This window comes from Salvelinus fontinalis, chromosome 38 (genome assembly GCF_029448725.1).
Source record: "Salvelinus fontinalis isolate EN_2023a chromosome 38, ASM2944872v1, whole genome shotgun sequence".
Lineage (NCBI taxonomy): Eukaryota > Metazoa > Chordata > Actinopteri > Salmoniformes > Salmonidae > Salvelinus > Salvelinus fontinalis.
Genome location: NC_074702.1, coordinates 17917296 through 17936898, shown reverse-complemented (window position 1 = coordinate 17936898; position 19603 = coordinate 17917296). Strand labels below are relative to the sequence as shown.

General features: G+C 43.9%; 1 protein-coding gene across 48 annotated transcripts in view; it reads left to right on the top strand.

Moving 5' to 3' along the window:
- LOC129837928 (regulating synaptic membrane exocytosis protein 2-like) overlaps positions 1 to 19603 on the top strand; it is a 244298-nt gene that overhangs the window by 118661 nt on the left and 106034 nt on the right. For 25 of the 48 annotated variants that reach the window (XM_055904507.1, XM_055904461.1, XM_055904465.1 and 22 more), the window contains 7 exons: positions 105 to 325; positions 2028 to 2147; positions 9536 to 9635; positions 10533 to 10656; positions 11285 to 11331; positions 11600 to 11712; positions 15643 to 15690. In XM_055904507.1, coding sequence (XP_055760482.1) covers positions 105 to 325; positions 2028 to 2147; positions 9536 to 9635; positions 10533 to 10656; positions 11285 to 11331; positions 11600 to 11712; positions 15643 to 15690 — 773 coding nt within the window. The remainder of the gene's footprint in view (positions 1 to 104; positions 326 to 2027; positions 2148 to 9535; positions 9636 to 10532; positions 10657 to 11284; positions 11332 to 11599; positions 11713 to 15642; positions 15691 to 19603) is intronic. The other 23 variants (XM_055904469.1, XM_055904472.1, XM_055904481.1 and 20 more) reach the window with 4 other exon arrangements.

Below are 19603 nucleotides of genomic sequence, written 5' to 3'. Positions count from 1 at the left end.
CCTCCCCATCTCAGAGTCCTTTGTCATTTCATGTTTGCTTTGTTTTATTTACACCTCCGCATGGGTTTTCTTCTTTCTTTCTGTTTTTTATCCCACACCTGTAGGGGACAGTCAAAGGGGGAAAAGAAAAACTATTGAGCAGGCATTTTTGTCCGACTCAACACACAACACCTTATCTGAGAGGCAAAAGAAAATGGTGCGCTTTGGGGGCCACTCATTGGAAGAGGACGCAGAATGGTGCGAACCCCAGGTTAAAGACTCTGGCGTTGACACATGCAGTAGCACTACCCTAAACGAGGACAATCAGCATAGCCATAGTGAGAAGGTACTGGAGACTATGTAGCCAAAATATCTGCATTTTGTTATTTTTTTCTTTTTTTTTCTTTTTTTTTCTTTACCTACCTCCTCCGGTCTTTGTTATCTGTCACTAATTGTTAAATAGTAGACATGTTTATTCTTTTTTAAATTTGAATTGATTGATTTTCCTTTGAACTTTGTCTTTATTATTATTCCGGGGAATTGATAAGATTGATTTCATTTCGACAGCAGCTTGCTGGGTGTTGCTGAAATAGGAGATGGGGAACCCCTCTTTATTGCTCTGCTGTTTGCTCTCTGGCAGCATAAAGATCTATCCAGGAGCATTAAAACACAACCCTTTTATTGTTATGGCACACAGCAATGTCCACTCCTCTAGTTGCATGTTGCTCTCAGTCTGTTTTGTTATTGTTACTGTAGCGGCCATCTTAGTAACGTTACAGTAGGGTAACGACACCTACCTCTCACTGGAATGACCCCTCCTCTCCCAACGCACACTACCTAGTCAAGTCATTATCCCCCCCTAGATCTCCACTCAGTCCAATACCAAAACTAAACCAACCACTTAGAACTGAGAACAGGGACGATTGGATTTCTTTTGCACAGACAAAGTTACGTTTTTCTTTTTTCCCTTCCGCTGTCATGTTTGTTGTGATTTCATCATTTTTTTTCTCTCTTCGTCTTGGCCTTAATCATCGCGCTGTGCTGTTCTTTTGGGAGTTTTCCTCCATATATCCTACTTTGGTTCACCTCTTTTTGTTGTTGTTGCGTAATACATGTTTTCGTCATCTGCTTCTAACTGCTCCATTGTGGAGGTGTAGTGCTGTGTGTAGCAGGGCAGAGAGTGGTGGAGTGCAGTCTTAACCTCCCTCTGCCTTCAGCTAAGGCCTCCCTCACAGACCATCAGACAAAATCTACACTCATCCAAACTCAACTGGATTTGATGCCAATGTGGCTGAGTTTAAGTGACATGTTCTAGATACAGGGCAGATTTTCTCAGATGGTTTGTGTGGAACTTCTGCTCTGCGGTGACGAGGAGGGCGTGATGGTTTGCCTATTTTACCCTGCATGGGGTGCTGAATGCTCTCTACCTATTCCCTGTTGGCAGGATCACACAAGGCCTGGCATTAGATGTGCAGCATTTTTCATTTTTCATTTTCACTTTTGTGTGATACATTTACCATAACATAACATACATAGAAAAATGTGAATTGAATAATTTTAGTGAAAATAGTACCTAAAATCAGATTGAAGTACTTCCATGAAGTATGTTTATGGACATAGGTAATCACTGCTTAAAAGGTGGGCTGTGTTATTGTAAATATTGTTTTATTTTTCCATTGTTATAACATTTTGCCTTCAACTACAGTACGTATAACTGTGATGCAGTAGATACAATTATTTTTTCAATTTTGATGAAAAATGTATTTTATTATCTAATTGTGATAGTCCGGCTAATCCCAAAAGAAAAAACAGGTTATATAATCTGAAATAGAAAGGATAGAGACAGAGCTATAATCACCAGATTAGATAACTAGCCAGAGCTTGTGTGATCGTTCATTAAGTCAAATGAATTGATACCCCAGCCCCACCCCCCACCCCTCACATGATACACACTTTTCTGTAGTAGTCTTTTTAAAGTGCTTGAAGTGAATCTGGTGTGGATGAGTTGTGAAACACAAGGTGTGTTGTTGCTGTGTGTGTTCCTATAGCATCCAGTGACATGGCAGCCCTCCAAAGATGGGGAGCGCCTAATAGGGCGTATTCTGCTCAACAAGCGGATGAAGGATGGAAGTGTACCTCGAGACTCAGGAGCACTGCTGGGACTGAAGGTGAGTCTGCCCTGTCTGTCTGACCTCTCTGTCTGGACTTCTGTCTATCTACTGGGACCAGTCTGACCTATTGGTCAGAGGCCGTTTGTTATTACAGCTGTCCATCACTATTCAAAGGTTTCTTCCCAAATGGTATCCTATTCCGTATGTAGAATATGTTGCCGTTTGGGCCTCGCTAAAGAGTATACGCAGCAGATATAATTTGGTAAATTATTATTATTTTTTATTATTTGACCTTTTTTTAACCAGGTAGGCTAGTTGAGAACAAGTTCTCATTTACAACTGTGACCTGGCCAAGAATAAAGCAAAGCAGTTTGACACATACAACAACACAGAGTTACACATGGAATAAACAAAACATACAGTCAATAATAGAGCTGAAGAAAATCTATATACAGTGTGTGCAAATGAGGTAAGATAAGGGAGGTAAGGCAATAAATAGGCCATGGTGGCGAATTAATTACAATATACCAATTAGACACTGGACTGATTGATGTGCAGAAGAGGAATGTGCAAGTATTGATACTGGGGTGCAAAGGAGCAAGATAAATAAATAAATACAGTATGGGGATGAGGTAGTTGGATGGGCTATTTGCAGATGGGCTATGTACAGGTGCAGTGATCTGTGACCTGCTCTGACAGCTGGTGCTTAAAGCTAGTGAGGGAGATATGAGTCTTCAGCTTCAGTGATTTTTGTAATTCGTTCCAGTCATTGGCAGCAGAGAACTGGAAGGAAAGGCGGCCAAAGGAGGAATTGGCTTTGGGGGTGACTAGTGAGATATACCTGCTGGAGCGCGTGCTACGGATGGGTGCTGCTATGGTGACTAGTGAGCTGAGATAAGGCGGGGCTTTACCTAGCAGAGACTTGTAGATGACCTGGAGCTAGTGGCTTTGGCGGCGAGTATGAAGCGAGGGCCAGCCAACGAGAGTGTACAGGTCGCAGTGGGGGGTAGTATATGGGGCTTTGGTGACAAAACGGATGGCACTGTAATAGACTGCATCCAATTTGTTGAGTAGAGTGTTGGAAGCTATTTTGTAAATGACATCGCCGAAGTCGAGGATCGGTAGGATGGTCAGTTTTACGAGGGTATGTTTGGCAGCATGAGTGAAGGATGCTTTGTTGCGAAATAGGAAGCCAAATCCAAATTTTATTTTTGGTTTTGAGATGCTTAATGTGAGTCTGGATGGAGAGTTTACAGTCTAACCAGACACCTAGGTATTTGTAGTTGTCCACATATTCTACATCAGAACCGTCCAGAGTAGTGATGCTAGATAGGCGGGCAGGTGCGGGCAGTGACCGGTCGAGGAGCATGCATTTAGTTTTACTTGCATTTAAGAGCAGTTGGAGGCCACGGAAGGAAAGTTGTATGGCATTGAAGCTCGTCTGGAGGTTAGTTAACACAGTGTCCAAAGAAGGGCCAGAGGTATACAGAATGGTGTCGTCTGCGTAGAGGTGGATCAGAGAATCACCAGCAGCAAGAGCGACATCATTGATGTATACAGAGAAGAGAGTCGGCCCAAGAATTGAATCCTGTGGCACCCCCATAGAGACTGCCAGAGGTCCGGACAACAGGCTCTCTGATTTGACACACTGAACTCTTTCAGAGAAGTAGTTTGTGAACCAGGCGAGGCAGTCATTTGAGAAACCAAGGCTGTTTAGTCTGCCGATAAGAATGTGGTGATTGTCATAGTCGAAAGCCTTGACCAGGTCGATGAATACGGCTGCACAGTAATGTCTCTTATCGATGGCGGTTATGATATTGTTTAGGACCTTGAGCGTGGCTGAGGTGCACCCATGACCAGCTCTGAAACCAGATTGCATAGCGGAGAAGGTACGGTGGGATTTGAAGTGGTCTGTAATCTGTTTGTTAATTTGGCTTTCGAAGACCTTAGAAAGGCAAGTTAGGATAGATATAGGTTTGTAGCAGTTTGGGTCTAGAGTGTCTCCTCCTTTGAAGAGGGGGATACTCGCGGAAGCTTTCCAATCTTTGGGAATCTCAGACGATATGAAAGAGAGGTTGAACAGGCTAGTAATAGGGTTTGCAACAATTTGGGCAGATAATTTTAGAAAGAGAGGGTCCAGATTGTCTAGCCCGGCTGATTTGTAGGGGTCCAGATTTTGCAGCTCTTTCAGAACATCAGCTATCTGGATTTGGGTGAGGGAGAAATGGGGGAGGCTTGGGCGAGTTGCTGTGGGAGGGTGCCGGGCAGTTGACCGGGGTTGGGGTAGCCAGGTGGAAAGCATGGCTAGCCGTAGAAAAATGCTTATTGAAATTCTCAATTATAGTGGATTTATCAGTGGTGACAGTGTTTCCTAGCCTCAGTGCAGTGGGCAGCTGGGAGGATCTGCTCTTATTCTCCATGGACTTTACAGTGTCCCAGAACTTTTTTGAGTTTGTGCTACAGGATGCAAATTTCTGTTTGAAAAAGCTAGCCTTAGCTTTCCTAACTGCCTGTGTATATTGGTTCCTAACTTCCCTGAAAAGTTGCATATCACGGGGACTATTCGATGCCACGGGGGCTATTCGATGCTAATGCAGAACGTCACAGGATGTTTTTGTGCTGGTCAAGGGCAGTCAGGTCTGGTGAGAACCAAGGATTATATCTGTTCCTGGTTCTACATTTTTTGAATGGGGCATGCTTGTCTAATATGGTGAGGAAGTAACTTTTAAAGAATAACCAGGCATCCTCTACTGACGGGATGAGGTGAATATCATTCCAGGATACCCAGGCCACGTCGATTAGAAAGGCCTGCTCGCTGAAGTGTTTTAGGGAGCGTTTGACAGTGATGAGGGGTGGTCGTTTGACTGCAGAACCATTACGGATGCAGGCAATGAGGCAGTGATCGCTGAGATCTTGGTTGAAAACAGCAGAGGTGTATTTAGAGGGCAAGTTGGTTAGGATGATATCTATGAGGGTGCAAGTGTTTACAGATTTGGGGTGGTACCTGGTAGGTTCATTGATCATTTGTTTGAGATTGAGGGCATCAAGCTTAGATTGTAGGATGGCCGGGGTGTTAAGCATGTCCCAGTTTAGGTTACCTAGCAGCACGAGCTCTGAAGATAGATGGGGGGCAATCAATTGACATATGGTGTCCAGGGCACATCTGGGGGCAGAGGGTGGGCTATAACAAGCGGCAACGGTGAGATGATATCTTATTGACATCCTTTTCTGGTTGTAAACTGGTTTTGTGGTTGAGGAAAAAGACATTGCTAAAAAGACATTACCAAACTGTCCTTCAGCTGTGGCTTTTTTTGTCTGCATATACATTTTGAAGTGATATGTGTGGGTGCCTTGCCTAATTATGAATTACATAATTGTATTGTTCATGATTTAATATTAATTAGGCGGCTAATTATTTTCCTGATTAATATTAATGAGCTGTATATTGATATCAAATACTTTATGTTCATGACTGTATTCCAAATAGCACCCTATTCCCTATATAGTGCACTATATGGGGAATAGGGGGCCATTTGTGATGCACCCTGTGTATCCAAACATGCTCACATTGAACCTTTTTAATGAACGACATTCATTGGCTCAGTGCAAAAAAACTCTCAAAAACTCTCAAAAACTCTCTGCATCCCAAACTGCAACCTATTCCCTATATACAGTCGTATGAAAAAGTTTGGGCACCCCTGACAATTTCCATGATTTCCATTTATAAATAATTGGGTGTTTGGATCAGCAATTTCATTTTGATCTATCAAATAACTGATGGCCACAGTAATATTTCAGTAGTGAAATTAGGTTTATTGGATTAACAGAAAATGTGCGATATGCATCTTAACAAAATTAGACAGGTGCATAAATTTGGGCACCCCAATAGAAAAATCACATCAATATTTAGTAGAGCCTCATTTTGCTAAAATAACAGCCTCTAGACGCTTGCCATAGCCTCTAATGAGTGTCTGGATTTTGGATGAAGGTATTTTGGACCATTCCTCCTTACAAAACATCTCCAGTTCAGTTAGGTTTGATGGTTGCCGAGCATGGACAGCCCGCTTTAAATCATCCCACAGATTCTCAATGGTATTCAGGTCTGGGGACTGGGATGGCCATTCCAGAACATTGTACTTGTTCCTCTGCATAAATGCCTGGGTAGATTTTGAGCAGTGTTTTGGGTCGTTGTCTTGTTGAAATATCCAGCGCCGGCGTAACTTCAACTTTGTGACTGATTCTTCAAACTTATTCCCAAGAATCTGCTGATATTGAGTGGAATCCATGCGACCCTCAACTTTAACAAGATTCCCAGTACCGGCACTGGCCACACAGCCCCACAGCATGATGGAACCCCCACCAAATTTTACTGTGGGTAGCAAGTGGTTTTCTTGGAACGCTGTGTTCTTTTGCCGCCATGCATAACGTCCCTTGTTATGAACAAATAACTCAATCTTTGTTTCATCAGTCCACAGCACCTTATTCCAAAATGAAGCTGGCTTGTCCAAATGTGCGTTTGCATACCTTAAGCGACTCTGTTTGTGGCGTGTGTGCAAAAAACGCTTCTTCCGCATCACTCTCCCATACAGCTTCTCCTTGTGCAAAGTGCGCTGAATTGTTGAACGATGCACAGTGACACCATCTGCAGCAAGATGATGTTGTAGGTCTTTGGAGATGGTCTGTGGGCTGTTTTTGACCGTTCTCACCATCCTTCGCCTTTGCCTCTCCGATATTTTACTTGGCCTGCCACTTCTGGCCTTAACAAGAACTGTGCCTGTGGTCTTCCATTTCCTCACTATGTTCCTCACAGTGGACACTGACAGCTTAAATCTCTGCGGCAGCTTTTTGTAGCCTTCCTCTAAACCATAATGTTGAACAATCTTTGTTTTCAGGTCATTTGAGAGTTGTTTTGAGGCCCCCATGTTGCCACTCTTCAGAGGAGAGTCAAAGAGAACAACAACTTGCAATTGGCCACCTTAAATACCTTTTCTCATGATTGGATGCACTTGTCTATGAAGTTCAAGGCTTAATGAGCTCACCAAACCAATTGTGTGTTCCAATTAATCAGTGCTAAGTAGTTACAGGTATTCAAATCAACAGAATGACAAGGGTGCCCACATTTTTGCACAGCCTATTTTTCACATCTGATTTAATTTCATACAACTTAATATTGCTACACTAAAAATCTTTGTCTGGACAATACCCCAGTACTCAGCTTTTATTAGAAAATGAATGACATGCCACTGTGATCATTTTCTGTGACGACAGAGTAAATTATTATGCAGCCTCGGAGGGGTGCCCAAACTTTTTCATACGACTGTAGTGCGCTACTTTTAACCAGGGAACTGGTAGTAGTGCGCTATATAAGGAGTAGTGTACCATTTGGAACATTTTGTTATGTAGAAAAGCCTATTTGAAATCCTCAGTCAGAGACAATGTCCCTTTACTGTAGATAGAGAGATCACATCTGAAACATTGTGATTGTACAGCTTATTCCCCATTATGTATAGTACTGTAACTAGGCTACTAAACATATGGCCCATATTTAGGTTTTCCTTACTCTACCTAATCTGTGCGGCGTGGGCTGGTTAAAGAGCTGAGCACACACAGCTAGCCAAAGCAGAGTGAGAGCTAGCACAGTGAGAGCTGGCACAGTGAGAGCTAGCACAGTGAGGGCCATCAGGGGAGAAAAGGAGAGTGGCAAGATGGGAAAATCATTAGTGATTGAATGAGCTTCCTGAATTGGTATGTTTGTGTCTGGTCAGTGTCTCTTTGTGCTGTACGGTACGCTATGTGTTTCTCCTCGCTCAGCAGTAAGCAGTGACCAGCCAGTCTGTTTGTCTCTCTCTCTAACTATTTCTATCTCTCACTCTCTCAGTCCCTTTCTCGCTCTCTCTCACCCGGCTGTTACATAAAGCCATTTCATTTAGGATACTTCCGTAAGCTCCTTTGTATGTTGGCATTCAACTGCCATTAAGAGGGGATTTTATTTGTCTGATGCCTGTGTAGGGAGAGCGGTTCAGGGGCTTACAGAGTAGAGCAGAGCTGGGCTGCCTGGCCTGTTATAGGCCCCCCAGGCCTCAAGTGTTCCAGCACAATGGAGAGAGAGCACCATGCAGAGAGAGGTGGCCCCAGGGTTCCAACACAACACACAGGGACATTCAACATTATGAGATGTCCTTTTTGACTAAACATGTAGCTACTTTCTCTGTTCAAGAATAGCACCCTATGGGCAGAATGATGCTATGTGGCTACATTTACAATTAGAATAGCACCCTATGGGCAGAATGATGCTATGTGGCTACATATGCAATTAGAATAGCACCCTATGGGCAGAATGATGCTATGTGGCTACATTTACAATTAGAATAGCACCCTATGGGCAGAATGATGCTATGTGGCTACATATGCAATTAGAAAAGCACCCTATGGGCAGAATGATGCTATGTGGCTACATATGCAATTAGAATAGCACCCTATGGGCAGAATGATGCTATGTGGCTACATATGCAATTAGAATAGCACCCTATGGGCAGAATGATGCTATGTGGCTACATATGCAATTAGAATAGCACCCTATGGGCAGAATGATGCTATGTGGCTACATATGCAATTAGAATAGCACCCTATGGGCAGAATGATGCTATGTGGCTACATATGCAATTAGAATAGCACCCTATGGGCAGAATGATGCTATGTGGCTACATATGCAATTAGAATAGCACCCTATGGGCAGAATGATGCTATGTGGCTACATATGCAATTAGAATAGCACCCTATGGGCAGAATGATGCTATGTGGCTACATATGCAATTAGAATAGCACCCTATGGGCAGAATGATGCTATGTGGCTACATATGCAATTAGAATAGCACCCTATGAGCAGAATGATGCTATGTGGCTACATATGCAATTACAATTAGGCCTAGACCTGTAGGTTGCATTTGACCATGTGTGAATTGAATTCACATGTGGATTTTCAAACGTGGTCAATAAATATGTTTCTATGAAACAAAGTGATCAGTGCATCCATATTCCTTCCCTGCCAGGCTGCTTACACCATATTGAGGGTGTGATTATGTTACAGTGTGATACTATATACTAATACTATACATGTTGATGTGTGTTGCTTCCTTCATAGGTGGTGGGTGATTATGTTACAGTGTGATACTATATACTAATACTATACATGTTGATGTGTGTTGCTTTCTTCATAGGTGGTGGGTGATTATGTTACTGTGTAATACTATATACTAATACTATACATGTTGATGTGTGTTGCTTTCTTCATAGGTGGTGGGTGATTATGTTACTGTGTAATACTATATACTAATACTATACATGTTGATGTGTGTTGCTTTCTTCATAGGTGGTGGGTGATTATGTTACTGTGTAATACTATATACTAATACTATACATGTTGATGTGTGTTGCTTTCTTCATAGGTGGTGGGTGGAAAGATGACAGAATCTGGTAGACTTTGTGCTTTCATCACTAAAGTGAGGAAAGGAAGTCTAGCGGACACTGTTGGACACCTCAGACCAGGTACCTATTGACCTCATTTTATACTCTAACTGCATATCGTACCATGTTTAGAACTACATTAGCCATGTTTAGAACGACACTATGTTTAGAACTACATTAGCCATGTTTAGAACGACACTATGTTTAGAACTACATTAGCCATGTTTAGAACGACACTATGTTTAGAACTACATTAGCCATGTTTAGAACGACACTATGTTTAGAACTACATTAGCCATGTTTAGAACGACACTATGTTTAGAACTACATTAGCCATGTTTAGAACGACACTATGTTTAGAACTACATTAGCCATGTTTAGAACGACACTATGTTTAGAACTACATTAGCCATGTTTAGAACGACACTATGTTTAGAACTACATTAGCCATGTTTAGAACGACACTATGTTTAGAACTACATTTACCAAGTTTAGGAGTACACTGAAGATTGTCAATACATGTCTCATGTACACAGCACTGTAGATTTAATAAGCTACTTCAGTGATTCAAGAAACATTTGGATTACTTGGTGAACTGGTGCTGAACTGGGTCAGAACCTTGTTTTAACTTCTGACACCCGTTGACCTTCATTTAATAGCACTAATTACAACATGTATGAACTAGACAGATGTGCTGTTATTTGTTACCATAAGGGTTGCGACCGAGGCCTATTCAATTATTTATAATATTACCTTAGCAGGAAGATTACAATGCTGTACTGTTTGTTTATGTGTGCTGTGTTTTCTACAATACCATTCATGTTCTCCTTTTTTCCATCATGTGGGCCTGCTCATGTTTATAACTACACGGATCATGTTTTTAACTATATTTATAACTGTGCTTCCCATGTTCATAACTGCACCGTGCCAGCTGACGTCTTGGTGTGTGGATGACTGACAGCATCTCTTGTTTCACAGGCGACCAGGTGCTGGAGTGGAACGGGAGGTTTTTACAAGGAGCCACATTCAAAGAAGTTTACAATATCATTCTAGAATCAAAGCCAGAACCCCAGGTGGAACTGGTGGTCTCAAGGCCCATAGGGTAAGACCTCACAACAGCAACTACACGTATTACTACTGAACCATCAAAACTACAGTGTATTCACATTCATACATTTGTAGAAATATGTGTCTTGCAGAGGAGAGAGAGTATGTGAGAAATGGAAAATGGGGGCTGAGTGTATTTCAATGTCATTTGTTTTGCCAGCACCAGCTTGTTTATTTAACATATCTGCCTCCCAACCATCCCTCCCTTCCTCCCTCCCAATATCCCTCCCCTCCATCAGTCCTCCAGTGTAATGACAGTGTCAGAGGCTCATATGGGACTAGCAGTGCGGCACAATGAAATGAATGGTGGCTGCCGCCCCTCTCTCTCTCTCTCTCTCTCTCTCTCTCTCTCTCTCTCTCTCTGTCTCACTACCCACTCTCACCCTCTCCTCCACAAACAGCGGGATGCCAATCGTTTTTGAAAGTAGAGATACCCAGAGAAATCAGAAACCCCTTTGCTTTGTCAGTGTCTATATTTGTCCTGCTTTGTATTGCTGAGGGAGATTAGCTGCTGTACAGGAGAATGAAGACTAATGCTCTTCTTAGGACCATTAAAATACAGTGCATTCAGCATTAGCACCAATTGATCCCCTCCTCCTTCCTCACCCCCCCTCTCCTTTCAGAGATATTCCTCGGATACCAGACAGCACACATGCACAACTGGAATCAAGTAAGTCTGGCTTTTCTTTCATTTCCCAATGATAACTAATTAGCCTGCGTTAATTAATCAACCTTGAAATAGCAAGCTAAGGTAATGTCAAAGAGAGGTGATGGTATCTCATTTCTATCTCTCTACCTACACGCTTTCTTCTTCTCTCCCCTCCCCCCTCTCTCTCGCTCTTCCTCTCTTCCTCTCTTCCTCTCCTTGAAGTATGTTACCAAAATCACAGTGTTTCAGATTTGATCATGTGACCTCCTCCCTGTCTGTCCTGTCTCAGGTTCGAGTTCCTTTGAGTCTCAGAAGATGGATCGCCCCTCTATCTCTGTCACGTCTCCCATGAGCCCCGGGATGCTGCGGGACGCCCCCCAGTACCTGTCAGGACAGCTCTCAGTGAGTACCCTACTACAATACCCACAATATACCCTGGCTCTGTCTGGGCCTACATTACCTGCAGGAAAGGATCATACAGTGTAGATTCACATGGAGGGTTTGAGAACAGATGTTTTCTTGCTCTCTTTCTCTGCAGTATTCAGGGAGAGTAGCTGGAGCTCTGGGAGTAGCTGGAGCTCTGGGAGTAGCTGGAGCTCTGAGAGTAGCTGGAGCTCTGAGAGTAGCTGGAGCTCTGAGAGTAGCTGGAGCTCTGAGAGTAGCTGGAGCTCTGAGAGTAACTGGAGCTCTGGAGAGTAGCTAGAGCTCTGGAGAGTAGCTGGAGCTCTGGAGAGTAGCTGGAGCTCTGAGAGTAGCTGGAGCTCTGAGAGTAGCTGGAGCTCTGGAGAGTAGCTGGAGCTCTGGAGAGTAGCTGAAGCTCTGAGAGTAACTGGAGCTCTGAGAGTAGCTGGAGATCTGGAGAGTAGCTGGAGCTCTGGAGAGTAGCTGGAGTTCTGGAGAGTAGCTGGAGCTCTGAGAGTAGCTGGAGCTCTGAGAGTAGCTGGAGCTCTGGAGAGTAGCTGGAGCTCTGGAGAGTAGCTGGAGCTCTGAGAGTAGCTGGAGCTCTGAGAGTAGCTGGAGCTCTGGAGAGTAGCTGGAGATCTGGAGAGTAGCTGGAGCTCTGGAGAGTAGCTGGAGCTCTGGAGAGTAGCTGGAGCTCTGAGAGTAGATGGAGCTCTGGAGAGTAGCTGGAGCTCTGAAGAGTAGCTGGAGCTTTGAGAGTAGCTGGAGCTCTGAGAGTAGCTGGAGCTCTGAGAGTAGCTGGAGCTCTGGAGAGTAGCTGGAGCTCTGGAGAGTAGCTGGAGCTCTGGAGAGTAGCTGGAGCTCTGAGAGTAGCTGGAGCTCTGGAGAGTAGCTGAAGCTCTGAGAGTAGCTGGAGCTCTGGAGAGTAGCTGGAGCTCTGGAGAGTAGCTGGAGCTCTGGAGAGTAGCTGAAGCTCTGAGAGTAGCTGGAGCTCTGAGAGTAGCTGGAGCTCTGGAGAGTAGCTGGAGCTCTGAGAGTAGCTGGAGCTCTGAGAGTAGCTGGAGCTCTGGAGAGTAGCTGGAGCTCTGAGAGTAGCTGGAGCTCTGAGAGTAGCTGGAGCTCTGGAGAGTAGCTGGAGATCTGGAGAGTAGCTGGAGCTCTGGAGAGTAGCTGGAGCTCTGGAGAGTAGCTGAAGCTCTGAGAGTAACTGGAGCTCTGAGAGTAGATGGAGCTCTGAGAGTAGCTGAAGCTCTGAGAGTAGCTTGAGCTCTGAGAGTAGATGGAGCTCTGAGAGTAGATGGAGATCTGGGGAGTAGCTGGAGCTCTGAGAGTAGCTGGAGATCCGGAGAGTAGCTGGAGCTCTGAGAGTAGATGGAGCTCTGAGAGTAGATGGAGCTCTGAGAGTAGCTGTAGCTCTGAGAGTAGCTGTAGCTCTGAGAGTAGCTGGAGATCTGGAGAGTAGCTGGAGATCTGGAGAGTAGCTGGAGCTCTGAGAGTAGATGGAGCTCTGAGAGTAGCTGGAGCTCTGAGAGTAGATGGAGCTCTGAGAGTAGCTGAAGCTCTGAGAGTAGATGGAGCTCTGGAGAGTAGCTGGAGCTCTGGAGAGTAGCTGGAGCTGGAGAGTAGCTGGAGCTCTGGAGAGTAGCTGGAGCTCTGGAGAGTAGCTGGAGCTCAGGAGAGTAGCTGGAGCTCTGAGAGTAGCTGGAGCTCTGAGAGTAGCTGGAGCTCTGAGAGTAGCTGGAGCTCTGAGAGTAGCTGGAGCTCTGGAGAGTTGCTGGAGCTCTGAGAGTAGCTGGAGCTCTGAGAGTAGCTGGAGCTCTGAGAGTAGCTGGAGCTCTGAGAGTAGATGGAGCTCTGAGAGTAGCTGGAGATCTGGAGAGTAGCTGGAGCTCTGAGAGTAGCTGGAGCTCTGAGAGTAGCTGGAGCTCTGAGAGTAGCTGGAGCTCTGAGAGTAGCTGGAGATCTGGAGAGTAGCTGGAGATCTGGAGAGTAGCTGGAGCTCTGAGAGTAGCTGGAGCTCTGAGAGTAGCTGGAGATCTGGAGAGTAGCTGGAGCTCTGAGAGTAGCTGGAGCTCTGAGAGTAGCTGGAGCTCTGGAGAGTAGCTGGAGATCTGGAGAGTAGCTGGAGCTCTGAGAGTAGCTGGAGCTCTGAGAGTAGCTGGAGCTCTGAGAGTAGCTGGAGCTCTGAGAGTAGCTGGAGCTCTGAGTTGTTCAATTGGACCCATCCCAACCCAGCTTAGGACAATATATCCTGTTACCCTGAACCATGTTGCTTATTATCTGATGCCTAATTTACTCTTGGGGGAAGTGAGTAAAAGGCTTGTCAGTTGAGATAAACATGGGAGGAATGAAATCTAAAACTCAGGAGGCTAGACGGAAATAGACTAATGCTAACCTAAACACTTATTTTGTTGTCTCAACACTCAGGATATTTTGTTTCTTGGAGAAAAAATGTAGAGAGTTATGAAATAGTCACAGCTTTTCAATCCCTTTCCTTATGAAAACACATCAATATTATATGTGAAGAATATAAGAAAGATATCAATGAAATATATCAAGGTATCAAAAAATATACCAGTCTATATCAGTCAAAATATACCAGTCTATATCAGTCAAAATATATCAGTCTATCAAGTCCATAGTGTGTTTGTTTATCAGAAGAAGTGAGAAGGTTTGATAGTTGACTGAATGTTGCACTCCAGTAAAACTGCTCCTAGAGCCAGAGAAGGAAGGAAGAGAAGGAAGGAAGAGAAGGAATCTTTTGATGTCAGTGTTCTTTCTGCTTGTTGATGTTTTCTTTGGTGAGGAGGGGGAGATCTAATCTGTGCTGCTGCTAGCGTCTCCGCCTGGCTTCTCTCCTCTCCTGTCTGTGTGTAACAGGAGCATGGCAGAGCAGAGTGAGAGCCAGGGAGAGAAGGAGCACAGAGAGAGGTAGCAGGCACACACAGGCCCTCCAGTATTTATAGGCCTACACCCAGGAGGCCCATGCTGACAGTTATGACGCAAATAGAACCCAGTCAGCCAATCAGGCTGCAGTTCTGATCTCTGCAATCCCTACCTGTAGCACTCAGCCCCACACCACTCAGATCCAGAAGTTCTCTCCATTTCATCAATGAGCTGACCTTGAAACCAAAATAAGAGTATTTGAATCGTATTGTAGTTAATATACTGTAGTTATACTGTAATTAATATACTGTAATTATACTGTCATTAATATACTGTAATTAATATACTGTAATTCTACTGTCATTAATATACTGTAGTTGATATACTGTATTTATACTGTCATTAATATACTGTAGTTGATATACTGTATTTATACTGTCATTAATATACAGTAGTTGATATACTGTATTTATACTGTCATTAATATACAGTAGTTGATATACTGTAGTACATTACCTTGATGGATCAAGTACCAGTTGAATAATACATTGGATGCAGTTAGAAATTGTAATGTGTTTTTATTATTATTATTATTATTATTATTTCCAAACCGTGTTGAGGGAACAATTGGAATTGAATACGTCATCATGACGCAAATGTTAAATGAAGAAAGGAAGGAAAGTTACCGTCCAGAGAGCACGGAAGGGAATGCTTAGTTAGAAGTCATCAATCCTTTTCTGTGAAAGTGGGAGCAGAGCAGCCTCTTCCTCTCTCTGAGGTTTACGGTGTGGAGGTACAGGAACCACAGAGAAGGCTCCAAGACAATACAACACATTAGTGAATAATGAGATGCAGATTGATGCTAATGAACGGTGGGGAAAAACACACACACCGCCAGATTGACTCTCCGTCCCCTCCTCCTCAAAATGTGTTTGTGTTATTGTGCCGCTGGTTAGAGTCCAGTGAGTGTGTTTTGTTGGTTGTTTTATGTTTTTTTGGTTTTATTGCATTGTTCTTTGTTGTTGTTTAATTTTGCTTATCCAGAGCCAAAGCCTTAGTAGAAGAACAGCGCCTTTTGTCCCTAGGGTCCAGGTAAACACCTGTCTGACTCACAGACTGACTCTCTTTGGTCTTCGCTCGCCTTTTTCTTTTGCCTTTTTGGTTTCCTCCATCTTGGAAAATGCATACCAGGGTAATGGCAGCATCTTTCCCTTGCAGTGCGGTGCATTATGTCATTATTATTATTCATTGATACCATATAACATGATCATACGGTTATGACAGGAGTCTCGACTCTTTGCATGGCTAACTAATCTAAAGGAAATATTTCAGAGAGACACCCTTCCATTGTCAGATCCTGTAGCCTACACTCAACAGCAACAACAAGCTCAAACACACTGTCAGATCCTGTAACCTACACTCAACAGGAACAACAAGCTCAAACACATTGTCAGATCCTGTAACCTACACTCAACAGGAACAACAAGCTCAAACACACTGTCAGATCCTGTAACCTACACTCAACAGGAACAACAAGCTCAAACACACTGTCAGATCCTGTAACCTACACTCAACAGCAACAACAAGCTCAAACACATTGTCAGATCCTGTAACCTACACTCAACAGCAACAACAAGCTCAAACACATTGTCAGATCCTGTAGCCTACACTCAACAGCAACAACAAGCTCAAACACACTGTCAGATCCTGTAACCTACACTCAACAGCAACAACAAGCTCAAACACATTGTCAGATCCTGTAACCTACACTCAACAGCAACAACAAGCTCAAACACATTGTGAGATCCTGTAGCCTACACTCAACAGCAACAACAAGCTCAAACACATTGTCAGATCCTGTAGCCTACACTCAACAGCAACAACAAGCTCAAACACATTGTCAGATCCTGTAGCCTACACTCAACAGGAACAACAAGCTCAAACACACTGTCAGATCCTGTAACCTACACTCAACAGGAACAACAAGCTCAAACACATTGTCAGATCCTGTAACCTACACTCAACAGGAACAACAAGCTCAAACACATTGTCAGATCCTGTAGCCTACACTCAACAGGAACAACAAGCTCAAACACATTGTCAGATCCTGTAGCCTACACTCAACAGGAACAACAAGCTCAAACGCACTGTCAGATCCTGTAGCCTACACTCAACAGGAACAACAAGCTCAAACACACTGTCAGATCCTGTAGCCTACACTCAACAGGAACAACAAGCTCAAACAGATTGTCAGATCCTGTAGCCTACACTCAACAGGAACAACAAGCTCAAACACACTGTCAGATCCTGTAGCCTACACTCAACAGCAACAACAAGCTCAAACACACTGTCAGATCCTGTAGCCTACACTCAACAGCAACAACAAGCTCAAACACACTGTCAGATCCTGTAACCTACACTCAACAGGAACAACAAGCTCAAACACACTGTCAGATCCTGTAGCCTACACTCAACAGCAACAACAAGCTCAAACACACTGTCAGATCCTGTAACCTACACTCAACAGGAACAACAAGCTCAAACACATTGTCAGATCCTGTAGCCTACACTCAACAGCAACAACAAGCTCAAACACACTGTCAGATCCTGTAACCTACACTCAACAGCAACAACAAGCTCAAACACACTGTCAGATCCTGTAACCTACACTCAACAGGAACATCAAGCTCAAACACACTGTCAGATCCTGTAACCTACACTCAACAGCAACAACAAGCTCAAACACATTGTCAGATCCTGTAGCCTACACTCAACAGGAACAACAAGCTCAAACACACTGTCAGATCCTGTAGCCTACACTCAACAGCAACAACAAGCTCAAACACATTGTCAGATCCTGTAACCTACACTCAACAGGAACAACAAGCTCAAACACATTGTCAGATCCTGTAGCCTACACTCAACAGCAACAACAAGCTCAAACAGATTGTCAGATCCTGTAACCTATACTCAACAGCAACAACAAGCTCAAACACACTGTCAGATCCTGTAACCTACACTCAACAGGAACAACAAGCTCAAACACATTGTCAGATCCTGTAGCCTACACTCAACAGGAACAACAAGCTCAAACACATTGTCAGATCCTGTAGCCTACACTCAACAGGAACAACAAGCTCAAACACATTGTCAGATCCTGTAGCCTACACTCAACAGCAACAACAAGCTCAAACACATTGTCAGATCCTGTAGCCTACACTCAACAGCAACAACAAGCTCAAACACATTGTCAGATCCTGTAACCTACACTCAACAGGAACAACAAGCTCAAACACACTGTCAGATCCTGTAACCTACACTCAACAGCAACAACAAGCTCAAACACATTGTCAGATCCTGTAGCCTACACTCAACAGCAACAACAAGCTCAAACACACTGTCAGATCCTGTAGCCTACACTCAACAGCAACAACAAGCTCAAACACACTGTCAGATCCTGTAACCTACACTCAACAGGAACATCAAGCTCAAACACACTGTCAGATCCTGTAACCTACACTCAACAGCAACAACAAGCTCAAACACATTGTCAGATCCTGTAGCCTACACTCAACAGGAACAACAAGCTCAAACACACTGTCAGATCCTGTAGCCTACACTCAACAGCAACAACAAGCTCAAACACATTGTCAGATCCTGTAACCTACACTCAACAGGAACAACAAGCTCAAACACATTGTCAGATCCTGTAGCCTACACTCAACAGCAACAACAAGCTCAAACAGATTGTCAGATCCTGTAACCTAAACTCAACAGCAACAACAAGCTCAAACACACTGTCAGATCCTGTAGCCTACACTCAACAGCAACAACAAGCTCAAACACACTGTCAGATCCTGTATCCTACACTCAACAGCAACAACAAGCTCAAACACACTGTCAGATCCTGTAACCTACACTCAACAGCAACAACAAGCTCAAACACACTGTCAGATCCTGTAGCCTACACTCAACAGGAACAACAAGCTCAAACACATTGTCAGATCCTGTAGCCTACACTCAACAGCAACAACAAGCTCAAACACACTGTCAGATCCTGTAGCCTACACTCAACAGGAACAACAAGCTCAAACACACTGTCAGATCCTGTAACCTACACTCAACAGCAACAACAAGCTCAAACACATTGTCAGATCCTGTAACCTACACTCAACAGGAACAACAAGCTCAAACACACTGTCAGATCCTGTAGCCTACACTCAACAGGAACAACAAGCTCAAACACACTGTCAGATCCTGTAGCCTATACTCAACAGCAACAACAAGCTCAAACACACTATCAGATCCTGTAACCTACACTCAACAGGAACAACAAGCTCAAACACACTGTCAGATCCTGTAACCTACACTCAACAGGAACAACAAGCTCAAACACACTGTCAGATCCTGTAGCCTACACTCAACAGCAACAACAAGCTCAAACACACTGTCAGATCCTGTAGCCTACACTCAACAGCAACAACAAGCTCAAACACATTGTCAGATCCTGTAACCTACACTCAACAGCAACAACAAGCTCAAACACATTGTCAGATCCTGTAACCTACACTCAACAGCAACAACAAGCTCAAACACACTGTCAGATCCTGTAGCCTACACTCAACAGCAACAACAAGCTCAAACACATTGTCAGATCCTGTAGCCTACACTCAACAGGAACAACAAGCTCAAACTCCTTGTCAGATCCTGTAACCTACACTCAACAGCAACAACACGCTCAAACACACTGTCAGATCCTGTAGCCTACACTCAACAGCAACAACAAGCTCAAACACATTGTCAGATCCTGTAGCCTACACTCAACAGGAACAACAAGCTCAAACACACTGTCAGATCCTGTAACCTACACTCAACAGCAACAACAAGCTCAAACACACTGTCAGATCCTGTAGCCTGCACTCAACAGGAACAACAAGCTCAAACACACTGTCAGATCCTGTAGCCTACACTCAACAGCAACAACAAGCTCAAACTCTTTGTCAGA